General features: G+C 50.4%; 1 protein-coding gene across 3 annotated transcripts in view; it reads left to right on the plus strand.

Moving 5' to 3' along the window:
• The window catches only part of ercc3 (excision repair cross-complementation group 3), a 113,661-nt gene that overhangs the window by 23,752 nt on the left and 64,986 nt on the right, over nt 1-24,923 (plus strand). For all 3 annotated transcript variants that reach the window (XM_072468675.1, XM_072468677.1, XM_072468676.1), the window contains exons 3-4: nt 20,472-20,708; nt 22,449-22,498. In XM_072468675.1, coding sequence (XP_072324776.1) covers nt 20,472-20,708; nt 22,449-22,498 — 287 coding nt within the window. The remainder of the gene's footprint in view (nt 1-20,471; nt 20,709-22,448; nt 22,499-24,923) is intronic.

Consider the following 24,923-nt stretch of genomic DNA (forward strand, 5'->3'; position numbering starts at 1 on the left):
CCTGTCACACAGTGACTGAGAGTATTCCTGTCCCACAGTGACTGAGAGTATTCCTGTCACAGTGACTGAGAGTATTCCTATCACAGTGACTGAGAGTATTCCTGTCACACAGTGACTGAGAGTATTCCTGTCACACGGTGACTGAGAGTATTCCTGTCACAGTGACTGAGTATTCCTGTCACACACTGACTGAGAGTATTCCTGTCACACAGTGACTGAGAGTATTCCTGTCACACAGTGACTGAGAGTATTCCTGTCACACACTGACTGAGAGTATTCCTGTCACACACTGACTGAGAGTATTCCTGTCACACACTGACTGAGAGCATTCCTGTCACACACTGACTGAGAGTATTCCTGTCACAGTGACTGAGAGTATTCCTGTCACACACTGACTGAGAGTATTCCTGTCATACAGTGACTGAGAGTATTCCTGCCCACAGTGACGGAGAGTATTCCTATCACAGTGACTGAGAGTATTCCTGTCACACAGTGACTGAGAGTATTCCTGTCACACACTGACTGAGAGTATTCCTATCACAGTGACTGAGAGTATTCCTGTCACACAGTGACTGAGAGTATTCCTGCCACACAGTGACTGAGAGTATCCCTGTCACAGTGACTGAGTATTCCTGTCACACAGTGACTAAGAGTATTCCTGTCACACAGTGACTGAGAGTATTCCTGTCACACACTAACTGAGAGTATTCCTGTCACACAGTGACTGAGAGTATTCCTGTCACACACTAACTGAGAGTATTCCTGTCACAGTGACTGAGAGTATTCCTGTCACAGTGACTGAGTGTATTCCTGTCACAGTGACTGAGAGTATTCCTGTCACACACTGACTGAGAGTATTCCAGTCACACAGTGACTGAGAGTATTCCTGTCACACAGTGACTGAGAGTATTCCTGTCACACAGTGACTGAGAGTATTCCTGTCACACACTAACTCAGAGTATTGCTGTCACACAGTGACTGAGAGTATTCCTGTTACACAGTGACTGAGAGTATTCCTGTCACACAGTGACTGAGTATTCCTGCCACACAGTGACTGAGCGTATTCCTGTCACAGTGACTGAGAGTATTCCTGTCACAGTGACTGAGAGTATTCCTGTCACAGTGACTGAGAGTATTCCTGTCCCACAGTGACTGAGAGTATTCCTGTCACAGTGACTGAGTATTCCTGTCACACAGTGACTGAGAGTATTCCTGTCACACAGTGACTGAGAGTATTCCTGTCACAGTGACTGAGAGTATTCCTGTCACAGTGACTGAGAGTATTCCTGTCACAGTGACTGAGTGTATTCCTGTCACAGTGACTGAGAGTATTCCTGTCACACAGTGACTGAGAGTATTCCTGTCACACACTGACTGAGAGTATTCCAGTCACACAGTGACTGAGAGTATTCCTGTCACACAGTGACTGAGAGTATTCCTGTCACACAGTGACTGAGAGTATTCCTGTCACACAGTGACGGAGAGTATTCCTGTCCCACAGTGATTGAGAGTATTCCTGTCACACAGTGACTGAGAGTATTCCTGTCACACAGTGACTGAGAGTATTCCTGTCACACAGTGACTGAGAGTATTGCTGTCCCACAGTGACGGAGAGTATTCCTGTCACAGTGACTGAGAGTGTTCCTGTCACACAGTGACTGAGAGTATTCCTGTCACACAGTGACTGAGAGTATTCCTGTCACACAGTGACTGAGAGTATTCCTGTCACACAGTGACTGAGAGTATTCCTGTCACACAGTGACTGAGAGTATTCCTGTCACAGTGACTGAGAGTATTCCTGTCACACAGTGACTGAGAGTATTCCTGTCACACAGTGACTGAGAGTATTCCTGTCACACGGTGACTGAGAGTATTCCTGTCACACAGTGACTGAGAGTATTCCTGTCACACGGTGACTGAGAGTATTCCTGTCACAGTGACTGAGTATTCCTGTCACACATTGACTGAGAGTATTCCTGTCACACAGTGACTGAGAGTATTCCTGTCACACAGTGACTGAGAATATTCCTGTCACAGTGACTGAGTATTCCTGTCACACGTTGACTGAGAGTATTCCTGTCACACAGTGACTGAGAGTATTCCTGTCACACACTGACTGAGAGTATTCCTGTCACAGTGACTGAGAGTATTCCTGTCCCACAGTGACTGAGTATTCCTGTCACACAGTGACTGAGAGTATTCCTGTCCCACAGTGACTGAGTATTCCTGTCACACAGTGACTGAGAGTATTCCTGTCACAGTGACTGAGAGTATTCCTGTCACACAGTGACTGAGATTATTCCTGTCACACAGTGACTGAGAGTATTCCTGTCACAGTGACTGAGTATTCCTGTCACACATTGACTGAGAGTATTCCTGTCACACAGTGACTGAGAGTATTCCTGTCCCACAGTGACTGAGAGTATTCCTGTCCCACAGTGACTGAGAGTATTCCTGTCACACAGTGACTGAGAGTATTCCTGTCACACAGTGACTGAGAGTACAAAGAACAAAGAAATGTACAGCACAGGAACAGGCCCTTCGGCCCTCCAAGCCCGTGCCGACCATGCTGCCCCACTAAACTACAATCTTCTACACCTCCTGGGTCCGTATCCTTCTATTCCCATCCTATTCATATATTTGTCAAGATGCCCCTTAAATGTCCCTGTCGTCCCTGCTTCCACTACCTCCTCCGGCAGCGAGTTCCAGGCACCCACTACCCTCTGCGTAAAAAACTTGCCTCGTACATCTACTCTAAACCTTGCCCCTCTCACCTTTAACCTATGCCCCCTAGTAATTGACCCCTCTACCCTGGGGAAAAGCCTCTGACTATCCACTCTGTCTATGACCCTCATAATTTTATATACCTCTATCAGGTCTCCCCTCAACCTCCTTTGTTCCAGTGAGAACAAACCGAGTTTATTCAATCGCTCCTCATAGCTAATGCCCTCCATACCAGGCAACATTCTGGTAAATCTCTTCTGCACCCTCTCTAAAGCCTCCACATCCTTCTGGTAGTGTGGCGACCAGAATTGAACACTATAATCCAAGTGTGGCCTAACTAAGGTTCTATACAGCTGCAACATGACTTGCCAATTCTTATACTCAATGCCCCGGCCGATGATGGCAAGCATGCCGTATGCCTTCTTGACTACCTTCTCCACCTGTGTTGCCCCTTTCAATGACCTGTGGACCTGTACTCCTAGATCTCTTTGACTTTCAATTCTCTTGAGGGTTCTACCATTCCTGTCATTCCTGTCACACAGTGACTGAGTGTATTCCTGCCACACAGTGACTGAGTATTCCTGTCACACAGTGACTGAGAGTATTCCTGTCACACAGTGACTGAGAGTATTCCTTTCACACAGTGACTGAGTATTCCTGTCACACAGTGACTGAGAGTATTCCTGTCACACAGTGACTGAGAGTATTCCTTTCACACAGTGACTGACACTATTCCTGTCACACACTGACTGAGAGTATTCCTGTCACACACTGACTTGAGAGTATTCCTGTCACACAGTGACTGAGTATTCCTGTCCCACAGTGACTGAGAGTATTCCTGTCACAGTGACTGAGAGTATTCCTGTCACAGTGACTGAGAGTATTCCTGCCACAAACTGACTGAGAGTATTCCTGTCACAGTGACTGAGAGTATTCCTGTCACACAGTGACTGAGAGTATTCCTCTCACAGTGACTGAGAGTATTCCTCTCACAGTGATTGAGAGTATTCCTCTCACAGTGATTGAGAGTATTCCTGTCACACAGTGACTGAGTATTCCTGTCACACAGTGACTGAGAGTATTCCTGCCACACAGTGACTGAGAGTATTCCTGTCACACAGTGACGGAGAGTATTCCTGTCACACAGTGACTGAGAGTATTCCTGTCACACAGTGACTGAGAGTATTCCTGCCCACAGTGACGGAGAGTATTCGTGTCCCACAGTGACGGAGAGTATTCGTGTCCCACAGTGACGGAGAGTATTCCTGTCACAGTGACTGAGAGTGTTCCTGTCACACAGTGACTGAGAGTATTCCTGTCACACAGTGACTGAGAGTATTCCTGTCACACACTGACTGAGAGTATTCCTGTCACACAGTGACTGAGAGTATTCCTGTCACACACTGACTGAGAGTATTCCTGTCACACACTGACTGAGAGTATTCCTGTCACAGTGACTGAGAGTATTCCTGTCACACACTGACTGAGAGTATTCCTGTCACACACTGACTGAGAGTATTCCTATCACAGTGACTGAGAGTATTCCTGTCACACAGTGACTGAGAGTATTCCTGTCACACGGTGACTGAGAGTATTCCTGTCACAGTGACTGAGTATTCCTGTCACACACTGACTGAGAGTATTCCTGTCACACAGTGACTGAGAGTATTCCTGTCACACACTGACTGAGAGTATTCCTGTCACACACTGACTGAGAGTATTCCTGTCACACACTGACTGAGAGTATTCCTGTCACACAGTGACTGGGAGTATTCCTGTCACACACTGACTGAGAGTATTCCTGTCATACAGTGACTGAGAGTATTCCTGTCACACACTGACTGAGAGTATTCCTGTCACAGTGACTGAGAGTATTCCTGTCACACACTGACTGAGAGTATTCCTATCACAGTGACTGAGAGTATTCCTGTCACACAGTGACTGAGAGTATTCCTGTCACACGGTGACTGAGAGTATTCCTGTCACAGTGACTGAGTATTCCTGTCACACACTGACTGAGAGTATTCCTGTCACACAGTGACTGAGAGTATTCCTGTCACACACTGACTGAGAGTATTCCTGTCACACACTGACTGAGAGTATTCCTGTCACACACTGACTGAGAGTATTCCTGTCACACACTGACTGAGAGTATTCCTGTCACACAGTGACTGAGAGTATTCCTGTCACACAGTGACTGAGAGTATTCCTGTCACACACTGACTGAGAGTATTCCTGTCATACAGTGACTGAGAGTATTCCTGTCACACACTGACTGAGAGTATTCCTATCACAGTGACTGAGAGTATTCCTGTCACACAGTGACTGAGAGTATTCCTGCCACACAGTGACTGAGAGTATCCCTGTCACAGTGACTGAGTATTCCTGTCACACAGTGACTAAGAGTATTCCTGTCACACAGTGACTGAGAGTATTCCTGTCACACACTAACTGAGAGTATTCCTGTCACAGTGACTGAGAGTATTCCTGTCACAGTGACTGAGTGTATTCCTGTCACAGTGACTGAGAGTATTCCTGCCACACACTAACTGAGAGTATTCCTGTCACAGTGACTGAGAGTATTCCTGTCACAGTGACTGAGTGTATTCCTGTCACAGTGACTGAGAGTATTCCTGTCACACAGTGACTGAGAGTATTCCTGTCACACACTAACTGAGAGTATTCCTGTCACAGTGACTGAGAGTATTCCTGTCACAGTGACTGAGTGTATTCCTGTCACAGTGACTGAGAGTATTCCTGTCACACACTGACTGAGAGTATTCCAGTCACACAGTGACTGAGAGTATTCCTGTCACACAGTGACTGAGAGTATTCCTGTCACACAGTGACTGAGAGTATTCCTGTCACACACTAACTCAGAGTATTGCTGTCACACAGTGACTGAGAGTATTCCTGTTACACAGTGACTGAGAGTATTCCTGTCACACAGTGACTGAGTATTCCTGCCACACAGTGACTGAGCGTATTCCTGTCACAGTGACTGAGAGTATTCCTGTCACAGTGACTGAGAGTATTCCTGTCACAGTGACTGAGAGTATTCCTGTCCCACAGTGACTGAGAGTATTCCTGTCACAGTGACTGAGTATTCCTGTCACACAGTGACTGAGAGTATTCCTGTCACACAGTGACTGAGAGTATTCCTGTCACAGTGACTGAGAGTATTCCTGTCACAGTGACTGAGAGTATTCCTGTCACAGTGACTGAGTGTATTCCTGTCACAGTGACTGAGAGTATTCCTGTCACACAGTGACTGAGAGTATTCCTGTCACACACTGACTGAGAGTATTCCAGTCACACAGTGACTGAGAGTATTCCTGTCACACAGTGACTGAGAGTATTCCTGTCACACAGTGACTGAGAGTATTCCTGTCACACAGTGACGGAGAGTATTCCTGTCCCACAGTGATTGAGAGTATTCCTGTCACACAGTGACTGAGAGTATTCCTGTCACACAGTGACTGAGAGTATTCCTGTCACACAGTGACTGAGAGTATTGCTGTCCCACAGTGACGGAGAGTATTCCTGTCACAGTGACTGAGAGTGTTCCTGTCACACAGTGACTGAGAGTATTCCTGTCACACAGTGACTGAGAGTATTCCTGTCACACAGTGACTGAGAGTATTCCTGTCACACAGTGACTGAGAGTATTCCTGTCACACAGTGACTGAGAGTATTCCTGTCACACAGTGACTGAGAGTATTCCTGTCACAGTGACTGAGAATATTCCTGTCACACAGTGACTGAGAGTATTCCTGTCACACAGTGACTGAGAGTATTCCTGTCACACAGTGACTGAGAGTATTCCTGTCACACGGTGACTGAGAGTATTCCTGTCACAGTGACTGAGTATTCCTGTCACACATTGACTGAGAGTATTCCTGTCACACAGTGACTGAGAGTATTCCTGTCACACAGTGACTGAGAATATTCCTGTCACAGTGACTGAGTATTCCTGTCACACGTTGACTGAGAGTATTCCTGTCACACAGTGACTGAGAGTATTCCTGTCACACACTGACTGAGAGTATTCCTGTCACAGTGACTGAGAGTATTCCTGTCCCACAGTGACTGAGTATTCCTGTCACACAGTGACTGAGAGTATTCCTGTCCCACAGTGACTGAGTATTCCTGTCACACAGTGACTGAGAGTATTCCTGTCACAGTGACTGAGAGTATTCCTGTCACACAGTGACTGAGATTATTCCTGTCACACAGTGACTGAGAGTATTCCTGTCACAGTGACTGAGTATTCCTGTCACACATTGACTGAGAGTATTCCTGTCACACAGTGACTGAGAGTATTCCTGTCACACAGTGACTGAGAGTATTCCTGTCACACAGTGACTGAGAGTATTCCTGTCACACAGTGACTGAGAGTACAAAGAACAAAGAAATGTACAGCACAGGAACAGGCCCTTCAGCCCTCCAAGCCCGTGCCGACCATGCTGCCCCACTAAACTACAATCTTCTACACCTCCTGGGTCCGTATCCTTCTATTCCCATCCTATTCATATATTTGTCAAGATGCCCCTTAAATGTCCCTGTCGTCCCTGCTTCCACTACCTCCTCCGGCAGCGAGTTCCAGGCACCCACTACCCTCTGCGTAAAAAACTTGCCTCGTACATCTACTCTAAACCTTGCCCCTCTCACCTTTAACCTATGCCCCCTAGTAATTGACCCCTCTACCCTGGGGAAAAGCCTCTGACTATCCACTCTGTCTATGCCCCTCATAATTTTATATACCTCTATCAGGTCTCCCCTCAACCTCCTTTGTTCCAGTGAGAACAAACCGAGTTTATTCAATCGCTCCTCATAGCTAATGCCCTCCATACCAGGCAACATTCTGGTAAATCTCTTCTGCACCCTCTCTAAAGCCTCCACATCCTTCTGGTAGTGTGGCGACCAGAATTGAACACTATACTCCAAGTGTGGCCTAACTAAGGTTCTATACAGCTGCAACATGACTTGCCAATTCTTATACTCAATGCTCCGGCCGATGATGGCAAGCATGCCGTATGCCTTCTTGACTACCTTCTCCACCTGTGTTGCCCCTTTCAATGACCTGTGGACCTGTACTCCTAGATCTCTTTGACTTTCAATACTCTTGAGGGTTCTACCATTCCTGTCATTCCTGTCACACAGTGACTGAGTGTATTCCTGCCACACAGTGACTGAGTATTCCTGCCACACAGTGACTGAGTATTCCTGTCACACAGTGACTGAGAGTATTCCTGTCACACAGTGACTGAGAGTATTCCTGTCACACAGTGACTGAGAGTATTCCTGCCACACAGTGACTGACACTATTCCTGTCACACACTGACTGAGAGTATTCCTGTCACACACTGACTTGAGAGTATTCCTGTCACACTGACTGAGTATTCCTGTCCCACAGTGACTGAGAGTATTCCTGTCACAGTGACTGAGAGTATTCCTGTCACAGTGACTGAGAGTATTCCTGCCACACACTGACTGAGAGTATTCCTGTCACAGTGACTGAGTATTCCTGTCACACAGTGACTGAGAGTATTCCTGTCACACAGTGACTGAGAGTATTCCTCTCACAGTGACTGAGAGTATTCCTCTCACAGTGATTGAGAGTATTCCTCTCACAGTGATTGAGAGTATTCCTGTCACACAGTGACTGAGTATTCCTGTCACACAGTGACTGAGAGTATTCCTGTCACACAGTGACTGAGAGTATTCCTGCCACACAGTGACTGAGAGTATTCCTGTCACACAGTGACTGAGAGTATTCCTGTCACACAGTGACTGAGAGTATTCCTGTCACACAGTGACTGAGAGTATTCCTGTCCCACAGTGACGGAGAGTATTCGTGTCCCACAGTGACGGAGAGTATTCCTGTCACAGTGACTGAGAGTGTTCCTGTCACACAGTGACTGAGAGTATTCCTGTCACACAGTGACTGAGAGTATTCCTGTCACACACTGACTGAGAGTATTCCTGTCACAGTGACTGAGTATTCCTGTCCCACATTGACTGAGAGTATTCCTGTCACACAGTGACTGAGAGTATTCCTGTCACACACTGACTGAGAGTATTCCTGTCACAGTGACTGAGTATTCCTGTCACACAGTGACTGAGAGTATTCCTGTCACACAGTGACTGAAAGTATTCCTCTCACAGTGACTGAGAGTATTCCTCTCACAGTGATTGAGAGTATTCCTGTCACACAGCGACTGAGAGTATTCCTGTCACACACTGACTGAGAGTATTCCTGTCACACAGTGACTGAGAGTATTCCTGTCACACAGTGACTGAGAGTATTCCTGTCACACAGTGACTGAGAGTATTCCTGTCACAGTGACTGAGAGTATTCCTGTCACACAGTAACTGAGTATTCCTGTCACACACTGACTGAGTATTCCTGTCACACAGTGACTGAGAGTATTCCTGTCACACAGTGACTGAGAGTATTCCTGTCACACAGTGACTGAGAGTATTCCTCTCACAGTGATTGAGAGTATTCCTGTCACACAGCGACTGAGAGTATTCCTGTCACACACTGACTGAGAGTATTCCTGTCGCACACTGACTGAGTATTCCTGTCACACAGCGACTGAGAGTATTCCTGCCGTACAGTGACTGAGAGTATTCCTTCCTTTTGGTCTGAGCTGAATTAACTGGCGTTGTCCGGATTTGTATCACATGTTGGCCTCAGTGCCCCGGGATATCTATGGAGAGACAGTTTGTGGGAAGGGGGCATCGGGAGGGATTCTCGAACCTGATTGCACTTTACTCTAAAATGTGTCTGGTGTTTGTGATGCAATGTTGGGAATGGACTGGAACGTGATGCCTCCGGCAGTTCAGTAGTCTGCTGAAACCTGCTGTTGGCTCACAGTTGCTCATGGATTGATTGATTGATAGATAGATATTTATCGTCACATATACCAAAGTACGGTGAAAAATATTTTTCTGCGACCAAGGGAACGTACGCAGTACATTCATAGTAGACAATAAGAATAATCGACAGGGAACATTGACAAATGGTACATCGACAAACAGCGATTGGTTACAATGCGGAACAAGGGGCCAAACAAAGCAAATACATGAGCAAGAGCAGCATAGGGCGTGGTGAATAGTGTTCTTACAGGGAACAGATCAGTCCGAGGGGGAGTCGTTGAGGAGTCTTGTAGCTGTGGGGAAGAAGCTGTTCCTATGTCTGGATGTGCGGGTCTTCAGACTTCTGTACCTTCTGCTTGATGGAAGGGTCTGGAAGAAGGCAATGCCTGGGTGGGAGGGGTCTCTGATAATGCTGTCTGCCTTCCTGAGGCAGCGGGAGGTGTAGACAGAATCAATGTGGGGGTGGAAAGCTTGTGTGATGCGTTGGGCTGAGTTCACCACACTCTGCAGTTTCTTGCGATCTTGGCCGAGCAGTTGCCATACCAGGCTGTGATGCAGCCGGATAGGATGCTCTCTATGGCACATCTGTAGAAGTTTGTGAGAGTCGATGCAGACATGCCGAATTTCTTTAGCTCCTGGAGGAAGTAGAGACGTTGTTGGTCTTTCCTGACTGTTGCAAAAACGTGAGGGGACCAGGACAGACTGTTGGTGATGGTGATCCCCAGGAACTTAAAGGTATCGACCATCTCCACTTCGGAGCCATTGATGCAGACGGGAGTGTGTGTCGTGCTACGCTTCCTGAAGTCGATGATCAGTTGCTTGGTCTTTCCAACATTTAGAGAGAGGTTGTTTTCGGTGCACCGTGCAACCAAGTGATCTATCTCCCTTCTACAGTCTGATTCGTCGTTGTTTGAGATGCAACCCATCACCGTCGTATCGACCCAAACTTATGGATTGAATTGGAGTTGAATCTCCGCACATAGTCGTGTATGTACAGGGAGTACAGTAGAGGACTGAGCACACATCCTTGCGGGGCCCCGGTGTTGAGGACTATTGTGGAGGAAGTGCTGTTCCTATCCTGACAGATTGTGGTCTGTTGGTGAAGTCAAGGATCCAGCTGCACAGGGAGAGGTCAAATCCAAGGTTTCAGAGTTTGGTTATTAGTCTTGTCGGGATAATGGTGTTGAAGGCGGAGCTGTAGTCTATGATCAGCAGTCTTACATAGGTGTCCTTGTTGTCGAGGTGTTCAAGTGTTGATTGTAGGGCCAGAGAGATAGCATCTGCTGTGGACTGGTTGCGGTGATAGGCGAACTGCAATGGATCAAGACCGTCTGGGGGGCTGGCGTTGATCCATCTCATGACTAGCCGCTCAATGCATTTCATGATAACAGACGTCAGGGCCACCGGTCGGTAGTCGTTGAGACAGGCTACCTTGTTCTTCTCTGGTATTGGTATTATGGTGGTCTTCTTGAAGGAGGTAGGGACCTCGGAGTGGAGAGTGAGGTGATGAAGATATCTGCGAGTACACTCGCCAGCTGGTCAGTGCAGGCTCTGAGTGCTCACCCAGGGACTCCGTCGGGGCCGTCGCTTTCCGCGGATTTACTTTCAAGAAGGCAGCTCTTACCTCTGAGGGTGTAATAGTGGGTATGGGTGTGTCCAGGGCTGTTGGGGCGGGTGGCACTGATACATTGGCTGACTGCTCAAAGCGGGCATAGAACTTGTTCAGATCATGGGGGAGGGATGCTCCAGCCACAGATATTCTGCCTGGCCTTGCTTTGTAGCCTGTGATCTCATGTAAGCCCTGCCATAGACAGGGTTTGTGTCGTTGGCCTGGGACTCTAGTTTGATCCGGTATTGTCTTTTGGTGTCCCTGATGGTTTTCCATACGTCGTACCTGGATTTCTTTTTTTTAAAAATATATTTTATTGAAATTTTTTTTTCCAAACAACAATTTTTCCCTCTTACAAAGCAAACGAAACAATAACAAAACAGAAATTTTTAACAATACACAAGTAACAAAACCCCATTATCTATTGACCTAAGCTAAACTAAAGCGCCCCCCCCCCCCCTCCCCCTGGGTTGCTGCTGCTGGTCATCTGTCTTCCCTCTAACGTTCCCCTAGGTAGTCGAGAAATGGCTGCCACCGCCTGGTGAACCCTTGAGCCGATCCTCTCAGGGCAAACTTTATCTGCTCCAGTTTAATGAACCCCGCCATATCGTTTACCTAGGCCTCCAGTCCGGGGGGTTTCGCCTCCTTCCACATGAGTAGGATCCTGCGCCGGGCTACTAGGGACGCAAAGGCCACGACATCGGCCTCTTTCGCCTCCTGCACTCCCGGCTCTTCCGCAACTCCAAATAGAGCTAACCCCCAGCCTGGTTTGACCTGGGCCTTCACCACCTGCGAAATCACTCCCGTCACTCCCTTCCAATACCCTTCCAGTGCCGGGCACGCCCAAAACATATGTGCGTGGTTTGCCGGGCTCCCGCCACACCTCCCACATTTGTCCTCCACTCCAAAGAACCTGCTCAATCTTGCCCCCGTTATGTGTGCTCTATGTAGCACCTTAAATTGAATCAGGCTAAGCCTGGCGCATGAGGTAGAGGAATTTACCCTGCTTAGGGCATCAGCCCACATACCCTCCTCTATCTCCTCCCCTAATTCTTTTTCCCACTTTCCTTTTAGTTCGCCCACCGACTCCTCCCCCTCTTCCCTCATCTCTCTATAAATCTCTGACACCTTGCCCTCTCCGACCCACACCCCTGAAAGCACCCTGTCCTGTATCCCCTGTGTCGGGAGCAACGGAAATTCCCTCACCTGTTGTCTAGTAAACGCCCTCACCTGCATATATCGCAAGAAATTTCCCCGGGGCAACTTATACTTTTCCTCCAATGCTCCCAAGCTCGCAAAAGTCCCATCTATAAATAAATCTCCCACCTTCCTAATTCCCAACTGGTACCAGCTCTGAAATCCTTCATCCATTTTTCCTGGGGCGAACCTATGGTTGTTCCTGATAGGGGACCCCACCAGGGCTCCCCGCACCCCTCTCTGTCGCCTCCACTGTCCCCAGATATTCAGTGTTGCCGCCACCACCGGGTTCGTGGTAAACTTTTTTGGTGAGATCGGTAGCGGCGCCGTCACCAGCGCCTCTAAACTCGTCCCTTTACAGGACTTTCTCTCCAGTCTTTTCCACGCCGCTCCCTCACCCTCCATCATCCATCTACGTATCATTGCCACATTGGCGGCCCAATAGTAATCACCCAAGTTCGGTAGTGCCAGTCCTCCTCTGTCCCTACTACGCTGAAGGAACCCCCTCCTTACTCTCGGAACTTTCCCTGCCCACACGAAGCTCGTGATGCTCCTATCTATTTTATTAAAAAAGGTCTTGGTGATTAGTATAGGGAGACATTGAAATACAAATAAGAACCTCGGGAGGACCATCATCTTAATTGCTTGCACCCTGCCCGCCAGCGATAGAGGCTGCATGTCCCACCTCTTGAAGTCCTCCTCCATTTGTTCTACCAGCCGTGTCAGATTAAGTCTGTGCAAGGTTCCCCAGCTCCTAGCGATCTGAATCCCCAGGTATCGGAGGTTTCTTTCCACTTTCCTTAGCGGTAAGCCTTCAATCTCTCTACTCTGGTCCCCTGGGTGTATCACAAATAATTCACTCTTCCCCATGTTTAACCTATACCCCGAGAATTCCCCGAACCCCCTCAAAATTCGCATAACCTCTATCATCCCCCCCGCTGGGTCCGACACGTATAACAATAGGTCATCTGCGTATAACGAGACTCGGTGTTCTTCTCCCCCTCTAATCACCCCTCTCCATTTCCTGGAGTCTCTCAACGCCATGGCCAGAGGTTCAATTGCCAACGCGAACAACAATGGAGACAGCGGGCATCCCTGTCTTGTTCCCCTATATAATCGGAAATACTCCGATCTATGTCGACCTGTAACTACGCTTGCCGTTGGAGCCCCATAAAGAAGTCTAACCCAGCTAATAAACCCGTTCCCAAACCTCCTTAACACTTCCCATAAATACTCCCACTCCACCCTATCAGATGCCTTCTCTGCGTCCATTGCCGCCACTATCTCTGCCTCCCCCTCCACTGGGGGCATCATTATCACCCCTAATAGTCGTTGCACGTTAACATTCAGTTGTTTCCCTTTTACGAACCCTGTCTGGTCTTCGTGCACCACCCCCGGGACACAGTCCTCTATCCTCAATGCCAGTACCTTTGCCAGCAATTTGGCGTCCACGTTCAATAGTGAAATAGGTCTATAGGACCCGCACTGCAACGGATCTTTGTCCCTCTTCAAAATTAGCGATATCGTCGCCTCCGACATCGTCGGGGATAGAGTCCCCCCTTCCCTGGCCTCATTGAACGTCCTCGCCATCAACGGGGCCAACAAGTCCACATATTTTCTGTAATATTCCACCGGGAACCCGTCTGGCCCCAGGGCCTTCCCTGCTTGCATGCTTCCCAGTCCCTTAATAACCTCGTCCACCTCAATCGGTGCCCCCAGGCCTGCCACCTCCTGCTCCTCCACTTTCGGGAACCTCAATTGGTCCAGGAACTGCCGCATCCCCTCCTCTCCCTCTGGGGGTTGAGACCTATACAGTTCCTCATAGAAGGTCTTGAACACCTCATTTATCTTTCCTGCCCTTCGCACCGTGTCTCCCCTTTCGTCTCTAATTCCTCCTATCTCCCTCGCTGCTGCCCTCTTTCGCAATTGATGTGCCAACAGGCGACTAGCCTTTTCCCCATATTCATACCTCCTCCCCTGTGCCTTCCTCCACAGTACCTCCGCCTTTCTGGTGGTCAGAAGGTCAAACTCCGTCTGGAGTCGTCTCCTCTCCCTGTACAATTCCTCCTCCGGGGTCTCTGCAAATTCCCTGTCCACCCTTAAAATCTTCCCCAGTAATCTTTCCCTTTCCTTGGCCTCTGTTTTCCTTTTGTGGACCCCAATAGAGATCAGCTCTCCTCTGACCACCGCTTTTAATGCTTCCCAGACCACTCCCACAGGGACCTCGCCATCGTCATTGACCTCCAGGTATCTCTCAATACACCCCCGCACTCTTGCACACACTCCCTCATCCGCCATCAGTCCCACATCTAATCGCCAGAGTGTTCTCTGCTCCCTGTCCTCTCCTACTTCCAGGTCCACCCAATGTGGGGCATGATCCAAAACCGCTATGGCTGAGTACTCAGCTTCTTCCACCCTAGAGATCAACGACCTTCCCAAAACAAAAAAATCTATCCGGGAGTACACTTTATGGACATGGGAGAAGAAGGAAAACTCCCTAGCCCTAGGTCTAAAAAATCGCCATGGATCCACTCGCCCCATTTGGTCCATAAACCCCTTAAGTACCTTGGCCGCTGCCGGCCTTCATCCGGTCCTTGAGCTGGATCTATCTAGCCCCGGGTCCAGCACCGTATTAAAGTCCCCTCCTAAAATCAAGTCTCCTGCCTCCAGGTCCGGTATACGCCCCAGCATCCGTCTCATGAATCCCGCATCGTCCCAATTTGGGGCATACACATTAACCAACACGACCTCCATTCCCTCCAGCCTACCACTCACCATTACATATCTACCTCCGCTATCTGCTACGATGTTCTTTGCTTCAAATGCTACCCGTTTCCCCACCAAAATGGCCACCCCTCTGTTCTTTGCGTCCAGTCCTGAGTGGAACACCTGTCCCACCCATCCTTTCCTTAGCCTAACTTGGTCCGCCACCTTTAGGTGCGTCTCTTGGAGCATAACCACGTCTGCCCTTAGTCCTTTCAAATGCGCGAGCACTCGGGCCCTTTTTATCGGTCCATTCAGGCCTCTCACGTTCCACGTGATCAGCCTCACTAGGGGGCTACCTGCCCCCCTCCCGTGTCGACTAGCCATTACCTTCTCTAGGCCAGTCCCATATCCCGCCTCCGCGCTCCCGCTCGCTCCCCCAGCGTCGCACACCATCCCCGCCCACCCACTCTTTAGCCATTTCCTTTTGGATTTCCGCAGCAGCAACCCAGCTGTGTCCCCGTCCCCCCGTCCCCCGTCCCGTCCCCCCCGTCCCGTCCCCCCGCTAGATCCCTATCTAGCATGATTGCTCCCCCATATCACTTCCGTAAGTCAGCTGACTTCAACTGACCCCGGCTACTCCTCACTCCTCGACCCCCCCCCCCCCGTGTGGGGGAGCTCCCATCCGCCTTGCGCCTGTCTTCCCACCTTATTCTTTCTGGCGCGGGAACATCCCTTTACCTGACCCGCCTCTTATGGCGCAGCTCCCTTTCCCCTCCCCCTCTCCTTCCCCATTCTCCGACTATGTCCCGTCTTTCCCCCCTCACCGGCGCCCACATTTCCCCAATGTCTCCCCCCTTCCCTGTTTACTTCTCAATTAACTTCCACCGTAACATTAACAAAAACAATAACAATAACATTTCCTGCAGCATCAGTCCCTCAGTTCCGGTCCAATTTCTCTTCTTTGATGAAGGACCATGCTTCCTCCGCCGTCTCGAAATAATAGTGTCTCTCCTGATACGTGACCCATAGTCTTGCCGGCTGCAGCATCCCAAACTTCACCTTCCTTTTATGCAACACCTCTTTGGCTCGGTTGAAGCTCGCCCTCCTTCTCGCCACCTCCGCACTCCAATCCTGGTATATCCGTACCACAGCATTCTCCCATCTGCTACTCCGCACCTTTTTAGCCCATCTCAGGACCTCTTCTCTGACCTTAAGGCGGTAAAATCGCACGATTATCGCCCTCGGTGGTTCTCCCGCTTTTGGTCTTCTCGCCGGAATCCGATTTGCCCACTCCACCTCCATGGGGCCCGCAGGGGCCTCAGCACCCATCAGTGAGCTCAGCATCTTACTTGCGTACGCTCCACAGTCCACTCCTTCCACACCCTCAGGGAGACCTAGTATCCGAAGGTTCTTCCTTCGCGCTCCGTTTTCTAGGGCCTCGATCCTTTCAGTGCACTTTTTATGAAGTGCCTCGTGCGTCTGAGTCTTAACCGCCAGGCCCAGGATCTCGTCCTCAATATCTGTCACCTTCTGCTCCACCACGCGGAGCTCAGTCTCCTGGGTCTTTAATGTCTCCTTGAGCCCCTCAATTGCCTGTAGCATCGGGGTCAGCACCTCCCTCTTCAGCAGCTCCACGCACCGTCTCACGATTTCATCCTGCTCAGGCCCCCATGTCGCCTGCGCTTTCTCCGCCGCCATCTTGTATTTCTCTCCCTCTGACCTTTTGGTCGATGATTCCTCGCGCTGCAGCCGCCGCCGCCGGTTTCTTCCTCCTTCGTTCGGGGGGACTCCCTTCCCACACACCCCACACCGGGTCGCGTCGTCGAAAAAATCCCCGTTGGGGCTCTTAAAAGAGCCCGAAGGTCCGTCGGAGCTGGAGCCGCCGAAACGTGCGGCTAGCTCGGCATCACCGCAACCGGAAGTCCACCCCTGGATTTCTTATATAGGTCTTCAGACCTGAACGCCTCCGTCTGGGACTTTAGCAAGGAGTGGACCTTTTGGTTGAGCCTCAACACACTTCCTGATGAAGTCTGTGACGGTGGTTGCGTACTTGTCCAGGTTAGCTGCCACGGCCGTGAATATGGACCAGTCCACAGTCTCCAAGCAGTCGCGAAGAATGCCCTCAGATTCCTCGGACCAGCGCTGCACGCTTTTCTTGACTGGCTCAGCACGCTTGAGTTGTTGTTTGTAAGCCGGAAATAGGAGTACTGACTTGTGGTCGGATTTGCCAAAGTGTGGTCGGGGAATGGAGCGGTAGGCACCTTTGATGCTCGTGTAGCAGTGGTCCAGGGTGTTTGCACCTCTCATGGGGCAGGAGATATGTTGATGGAGTTTGGGTAGAACCTTCCTGAGGTTGGCCTGGTTGAAGTCTCCAATCACGATTATCAGGGCTTCAGGGTGATTTGTTTCTTGGTTGTTGATGGTGGAATGTAGTTCGTCAAGTGCTTTCTTCACTTCAGTCTGGGGTAGGATGTAGGCTGCTGTGATGACTGCAGAGGTGAATTCACGTGGAAGGTAGAAGGGGCGACACTTCATGGTTAGGTATTCTAGGTCTGGGGAGCAGCGGCACGCTGGGGACACCACATCTGAGCATCAGGAGGTGTTGATGAGAAGGCAAACACCCCCGCCCTTCGACTTGCCTGAGGCCATCGTGCGGTCCATTCGGTGGATCGAGAAGCCTTCGGGTTGGATGCAGTCTGGTGTGGCCAGAGTGAGCCATGTCTCTGTGAAGCAGAGCACACAGCAGTTCCTCACTTCCCTCTGGGAGATAAGTCGAGCGTTGAGGCCATCAAGCTTGTTCTCAATCGCTTGAACGTTCGCCAGGAGTACGCTGGGGAGTGTCTCCAACGCAAGTGAGTGCCTTTAGGAGGGGAAGGGGAAGAAAGGTACTTGTGCTGTTGCCTTTTCTGTTTTGTGAAGAGGGTGAGATTGGAGGGGCTAAGGAGTGGAATTTCAGAGCTCTAAACGACTCACTGCCAGCCCTTTGAAGCTGGGGTCCAGACTTGTCGCCCCTCCAGAACGTCAGTGATGTTCGCTAGACCCAGTACCCGGGATGGGGTCAGACCTGGAATGTTTGAGCAGAGCGTCCTCCAGCTTTACCTCCAGGGGAAAGCAAGGGGAGAGTGGTGGGAATGGATGACAAGGGGAGAGTGGTGGGAATGGATGGCAAGGGGAGAGTGGTGGGAATGGACGGCAAGGGGAGAGTGGTGGGAATGGACGGCAAGGGGAGAGTGGTGGGAATGCACGGCAAGGGGAGAGTGGTGAGAATGGATGGCAAGGGGGGAGTGGTGGGAATGGATGGCAAGGGGAGAGTGGTGGGGATGGACGGCAAGGGGAGAGTGGTGGGAATGGACGGCAAGGGGAGAGTGGTGGGAATGGACGGCAAGGGGAGGTGGTGGGAATGGACGGCAAGGGGAGAGTGGTGGGAATGGACGGCAAGGGGAGGTGGTGGGAATGGATGGCAAGGGGAGAGTGGTGGGAATGCACGGCAAGGGGAGAGTGGTGAGAATGGATTGCAAGGGGGGAGTGGTGGGAATGCACGGCAAGGGGAGAGTGGTGGGAATGGACAGCAAGGAGCGAGTGGTGGGAATGGACGGCAAGGAGCGAGTGGTGGGAATGGACGGCAAGGGGAGAGTGGTGGGAATGGATGGCAAGGGGAGAGTGGTGGGAATGGACGGCAAGGGGAGAGTGGTGGGAATGCATGGCAAGGGGAGAGTGGTGGGAATGGACGGTAAGGGGAGAGTGGTGGGAATGGACGGCCAGGAGAGAGTGGTGGGAATGGACAGCAAGGAGAGAGTGGTGGGAATGGACGGCAAGGGGAGAGTGGTGGGAATGGATAGCAAGGAGAGAGTGGTGGGAATGGACGGCAAGGGGAGAGTGGTGGGAATGGACGGCAAGGGGAGAGTGGTGGGAATGGACGGCCAGGAGAGAGGCCGGTGTGGGGAGAGGCCTGGCAGCTGCCAGTCCATGACCAGCTTTGAAGGCAGCATTGAGGTGGGAGTGTGCCCACACTGGGAAAGTGCCAAAACGTATCCAAGTGCAGTTAGGGTTGATACAGGAAACCGCCTGGAATTTTGCTGACTTCACGGGCTGTGACACAACACTGCTTATGTGCAGGAATTGCTCCCCTCAATGTTGCAGTCCAGATAAATGCAGCCTTTTGTTTCCTGCTTCTCTGATTTGGTTGAATAAGTTGAGCAGCAAATCTGCCAAGCCCGGTCGTTTTAATATTACCATCTGTTATTTCAGCATAATGTGTGGGCATTTATGTCACTAATTCTTCTCTCGTGCATCAGATATCCAGCGATGTGGAACTTTGGTTAATGTGGAGAGACTGGAGAAGCTGAGCTTGTTGTCCTTGGAGCAGGGAGGGTTAGAGGGAGGTTCAATCGAGGTATTTTGATCGAGTAAATAAAGAGAAACCTCTTTCTAGTGACAGGTGGGTCGATAACCAGAGGGACGTGAATCGAAGATAGCTGATAAAGAACAGGAGGAGAAATGAAGAGTGATATTTTAACACAGCGAGTTGCTGTGATCTGGAAGGTGCTGCCTGAAAGGGCGATGGAAGCAGGTTCTGCAGGAACTTCCACAAAAGGAATTGAATAAATGGTTGAAAGGGCAAATTTGCAATGGATAAAGCTGTGTGTGTGTGTCTGTGTATGTGCGTCTGTCTGTGTGCGTCTGTCTGTGTGTGTCTGTCTGTGTGCGTCTGTCTGTGTGCGTCTGTGTGTGTCTGTGTGCCTGTGTGTGTGTGTCTGTGTCTTATGTGTGTGTGTGGCGCTGTGCGTGTGTCTGTGCGTGTGTCTGTGTGCGTGTGTCTGTGTGCGTGTGTCTGTGTGCGTGTGTCTGTGTGCGCCTGTCTGTGTGCGCCTGTGTCGTGTGTGTGTCTGTGTGCGCCTGTGTGTGTCTGTGTCTTATGTGTGTGTCTGTGTGTGGTGTATGTGTGTATCTGTGTGTGTGGTGTGTGTGTGTGTGTCTGTGTCTTATGTGTGTGTCTGTGTGTGGTGTATGTGTGTGTGTGTGTGTGTGTGAGGAGGTTGAAGTAGGACTACTTGGACAGCTCCTTCAAAGAGCTAGCAGAAGTATGCGGAGTGCCGTATGGCCTCTCCCTGTGCGTCACGAGCCACAGCTTCACTCAGTTACACATTTATTGTAACTGTGGTTTAGCACAGTGGGCTAAACAGCTGGCCTGTAATGCAGAACATTGCGAGCAGCGCGGGTTCAATTCCCGTACCGGCCTCCCTGAACAGGCGCCGGAACGTGTGTGTGCCTGTTGAAGCCGACTTGTGACAATAAGCGATTATTATTATTAGGTGTTTTTAATTGTTGGGTTTTTATTTCATGTCTGCAGGCTCCTGATGGACACATTTTCCTTGAAGCCTTTTCCCCAGTTTATAAGTATGCGCAGGACTTCCTGGTCGCCGTGTCTGAGCCTGTGTGCAGGCCCACACACACGCACGAGTATAAACTGACAGCGTACTCGCTGTATGCGGCTGTCAGTGTCGGGCTGCAAACCAGTGACATTATCGAGTATCTGCAGAAACTGAGCAAGACTTCAATTCCTGACGGGATCGTACAGTTCATTAAGGTGAGCGTTCTTTAATACTTGTTGTCGAGTTGCCCACAATACTGGCTATCCTTGGCATTGACCACGCAGCACGAGTTGCTGAGAGGGCATCGAGCCAACAAGAGGTGTGGAACTGTAACCAGGTGTGGGTTAGAAGGGGTGATGACAAAAACATTGGTGAACCGTTTTGGTTTTATGACTTTGCGGCAGTTTCATAGGATCAAAAGTAGACCATTCAGCACTGCAGCCTGCTCTGCCATTCAACTCGATCAGGGGTGATCGTCTACCTCATCGACATTTTCCCCGACGAGCTCCATGAAGTTTATCTGTCACCTGTCCACCGAACACCCAATGTGCCCCCAAATCACCTTGCCAGCTTGTCGCGGTGGGGTTTGAACACTCGTCTCTGGAATGTGAACCTGGCTTTGGAACCACAAGGCTGCCATATCCTTACCTTGTGCCCAGTGTATACTCTACGTATGCAGGAGCATGGCGGCACGGTAGCACAGTGGTTAACACTGTTGCTTCACAACGCCAGGGTCCCAGGTTCGATTAGCGCTGGGTCACAGTGCGGAGTCTGCACGTTCTCCCCGTGTCTGCGTGGGTTTCCTCCGGGTGCTCCGGTTTCCTCCCACAAGTCCTGAAAGACGTGCTGTTAGGTGAATTGGACATTCTGAATCCTCCCTCTGTGTACCCAAACGGCGCCGGAGTGTGGCGACTAGAGGATTTTCACAGTAACCTCATTGCAGTGTTAATGTAAGGCCTACTTGTGACAATAAAAGAGATGATTATTATTATACGGGGATCCCTCTAAGAAACAATCAGATCCTCCAACTGAAATTTGTTTCCAACAACAACTTGTATTTATGTATCCTTTTTGACATAGTCAAATACCCCATGGGGGGGCACAGTTCCCCTTCACAGCTCCTGGGTCCCAGGTTCGATTCCCGGCTTGGGTCACTGTCTGTGCGGAGTCTGCACGTTCTCCCCGTGTCTGCGTGGGTTTCCTCCGGGTGCTCCGGTTTCCTCCCACAGTCCAAAGATGCACAGGTTAGGTGGACTGGCCGTGCTAAATTGTCCCTGGTGTCCAAAAAGGTTGGGTGGGGTTACGGGGATAGGGTGGAGGTGTGGTCTTGGGGGGGTGGTGGGGGGGTGAGGTGGGGGGGGGGGTGGGGTGGGGGGGGGTTGGTGGGGGTGGGGGGTGGGGGGGGGGGTGGGGGGGAGGGGGAGTGGGGGGGGTGGGGTGGGGGGGGGTTGGTGGGGGTGGGGGTGGTGGGGGGGGTGGTGGGGGGGGTGGGGGGGGAGGGGGAGTGGGGGTGGTGGTGGTGGTGGGGGGGAGGGGGGGTGGGTGGGGGGGGGGGGTGCTCTTTCCCGGGGCGGGTGCAGACTCACCAAAGAAACGAGATCTGACCACACATTCGGAATCTTGGTCAAAGAGGTCGGTTGTGGGAAAGGCGGAGAGAGAGCAAAGATTGAGGGAGAGAATTCCAGAGCTTGGGGACCACCCAGCTGGAGGCACGGTGCCTGATGGTGGTGTGATTAGAAACACCAGTCCGTCTACCGCAGACCACATCACCAGCTGTGTTCCATGTAGACGGGGACCCAGTGGAGGGTGAATCTTTTATCGGGAGGCAGGGTTACAGATGACTCTCTCGCTCTCTCTGGTCCAGAATTGCTCTTATCTCCTGGGCGAAGAGCAATATAATGAAACTTGTGGAAAGATGAATGTGCTGAGTGCTGAAGCTGTGTTTGTTCCCACAGCTCTGCACTGTTAGTTACGGCAAGGTCAAAATGGTCCTCAAACACAACAGGTAAGGACACGCATATTCGTGTGCTATTTCTCAGCTTGTTTAATGTATCTTCCGTTTCAGAATACTCAACTGTTAGAGGGTCAGAGAGTATTTTTTTAAAATTTGTTTATGTGCCAGCATTTATTGCCCAACCTTAATTGCCCTCGAGGGGGCAGTTAAGAGTCGACCATATTGCTGTTAGTCTGGAGTCACGTGTAGGCCAGATTGGGTAAGGGCGGCAGATTTCCTTCGCGAAAGGAATTAACTTTTTATCACAATCAACAATGGCTTCATGGTCATCATTAGACATTTTAATTCCAGATTTTTATTGAATTCAAATTTCACCATCTGCAGTGACGGGATTTGAACTTTAGGTGGAGTTACTGGGTTACGGGGATGGGGTGGAGGCATGTGCTTAAGTGGGGTGCTCTTTCCGAGGGCCGGTGCAGACTCGATGGGCCAAATGGCGGCCTCCTGCACTGTAAATTCTATGATCCCCAGAGCATTACTCTGGGGTCTCTGGTTTACTCGTCCAGTGACAATACCACTACGCCATCGCCCCCCACAGCACAGAAAGAGGCTCTTCAGCCCATGGTGTACACTCTGGCCATCAAGCACCTATCTACTCTAATCTCATTTTTCAGCACTAGGTCTATAGCCTCGTATGCTGTGACATTTCAAGCTCCTCAGGCAGTGAGTTCCAGATTCCCACCACCCTCTGGGTGAAACAGTTTTCCCTCGTATCCCCTCTAAACTTCCTGCCCCCTTACCTTAAATCTAGGTCCACTGGTCATTGACCACTCCCTGCGAAGGGCAAAGGTTCCTGCCTATCCACCCTATCTATGCCGCTGAATTTTATACACCTCATCCATTCTGCTCCAAGGAAATCAACCCCAGTCTATCCACCCTTTCTTGTGTCCAGATCATTAATGGACACTACAAACAGGAAGGGACCCAGCACCGATCCCTGTGGTACACATCTGGGCAAAGGCTCCAGTCACAAAAAAACCTTTTGACCGTCACCCACTGCCTCCAACCACTAACCCAATTTTGGATCCAAATTGCCCTGGGAGCCAGGACAATTTGGATCCAAAATTGGGTTAGTGGTTGGAGGATGTGGGCTCTTAGCAACTTGACAGGTCTCCCAAGCGAACAATTGTGGCAGCATTTTAAGTTAGGGGTGGGGTCGAAGATGGCACTGATCCGTCCAGGTCACGTAGAATCAGAGAATCATAGAATTTACAGTGCAGAAGGAGGCCATTCGGCCCATCGCATCTGCATCAGCCCTAGGAAAGGGCACCCTACCTATCCCCGGAACCCAATATCCCCATCTAACATTTTGGACACCAAGGGCAATTTATAGCGGCCAGCCCACCTAACCTGCACATCTTTGGACTGTGGGAGGAAACCGGAGCACCCGGAGGAAACCCACGCACACACGGGGAGAAAATGGCAACACCACACAGACAGTCACCCGAGGCCAGTATTGACCTCGGGTCCCTGGAGCTGTGAGGCAGCAGTGCTAGCCACTGTGCAGCCCCTTGTTTGTTTGAAGCGGCCAGATTAGATGCTAGGTTCCCAGGCTGGGACGATAAGGGTGTGGTAGGAATGAAGGATTTGTTTCTGGAGGGGCGGTTCGAGCGTTTGGAGGAGTTGACGGAGAAGTTTGGGATCCCACGGACTGAGATTTCCGGTATATGCAGGTGCAGGATTTTGCGAGGAAGATCTTTCCGATGTTCCTGGTGAGACCGCCCTCCTCGCTGGAGGGAGTGCTGCCGGCGGGTATGGAGGAGGGGGTTACCCTGGGGATTTACAGGAGGATTCTGGAGGAAGATTTGGTGCCGCTGGAGGAGGAGTTAGGGGTGGCGCTGGTGGAGAGGGTGAGGTGTGAAGTGTTGCGCAGGGTGAATGTCACGGCTTTGTGTGTGAGATTAGGGTGGATTCAATTCAAGGTGGTGCAGAGGGCACATTTAACCAGGTCGAGGATGAGCCGGCTGTTTGAGGGAGAGGAGGACAAGTGTGAGCAGTGTCGGTAGAGGAACGGTTGAGGACTCTGGGTCTGTACTCGTTGGAGTTTAGAAGGATGAGGGGGGATCTTATTGAAACTTACAAGATACTGCGAGGCCTGGATAGAGTGGACGTGGAGAGGATGTTTCCACTTGTAGGAAAAACTAGAACCAGAGGACACCATCTCAGATTAAAGGGACGATCCTTTAAAACAGAGATGAGGAGGAATTTCTTCAGCCAGAGGGTGGTGAATCTGTGGAACTCTTTGCCGCAGAAGGCTGTGGAGGCCAATTCACTGTGTGTCATTAAGACGGAGATAGACAGGTTCTTGATTAATAAGGGGATCAGGGGTTATGGGGAGAAAGCAGGAGAATGGGGATAAGAAAAATATCAGCCATGATTGAATGATGGAGCAGACTCGATGAGCCGAGTGGCCTAA

This window comes from Scyliorhinus torazame, chromosome 2 (genome assembly GCF_047496885.1).
Source record: "Scyliorhinus torazame isolate Kashiwa2021f chromosome 2, sScyTor2.1, whole genome shotgun sequence".
Taxonomy (NCBI): Eukaryota; Metazoa; Chordata; class Chondrichthyes; order Carcharhiniformes; family Scyliorhinidae; genus Scyliorhinus; species Scyliorhinus torazame.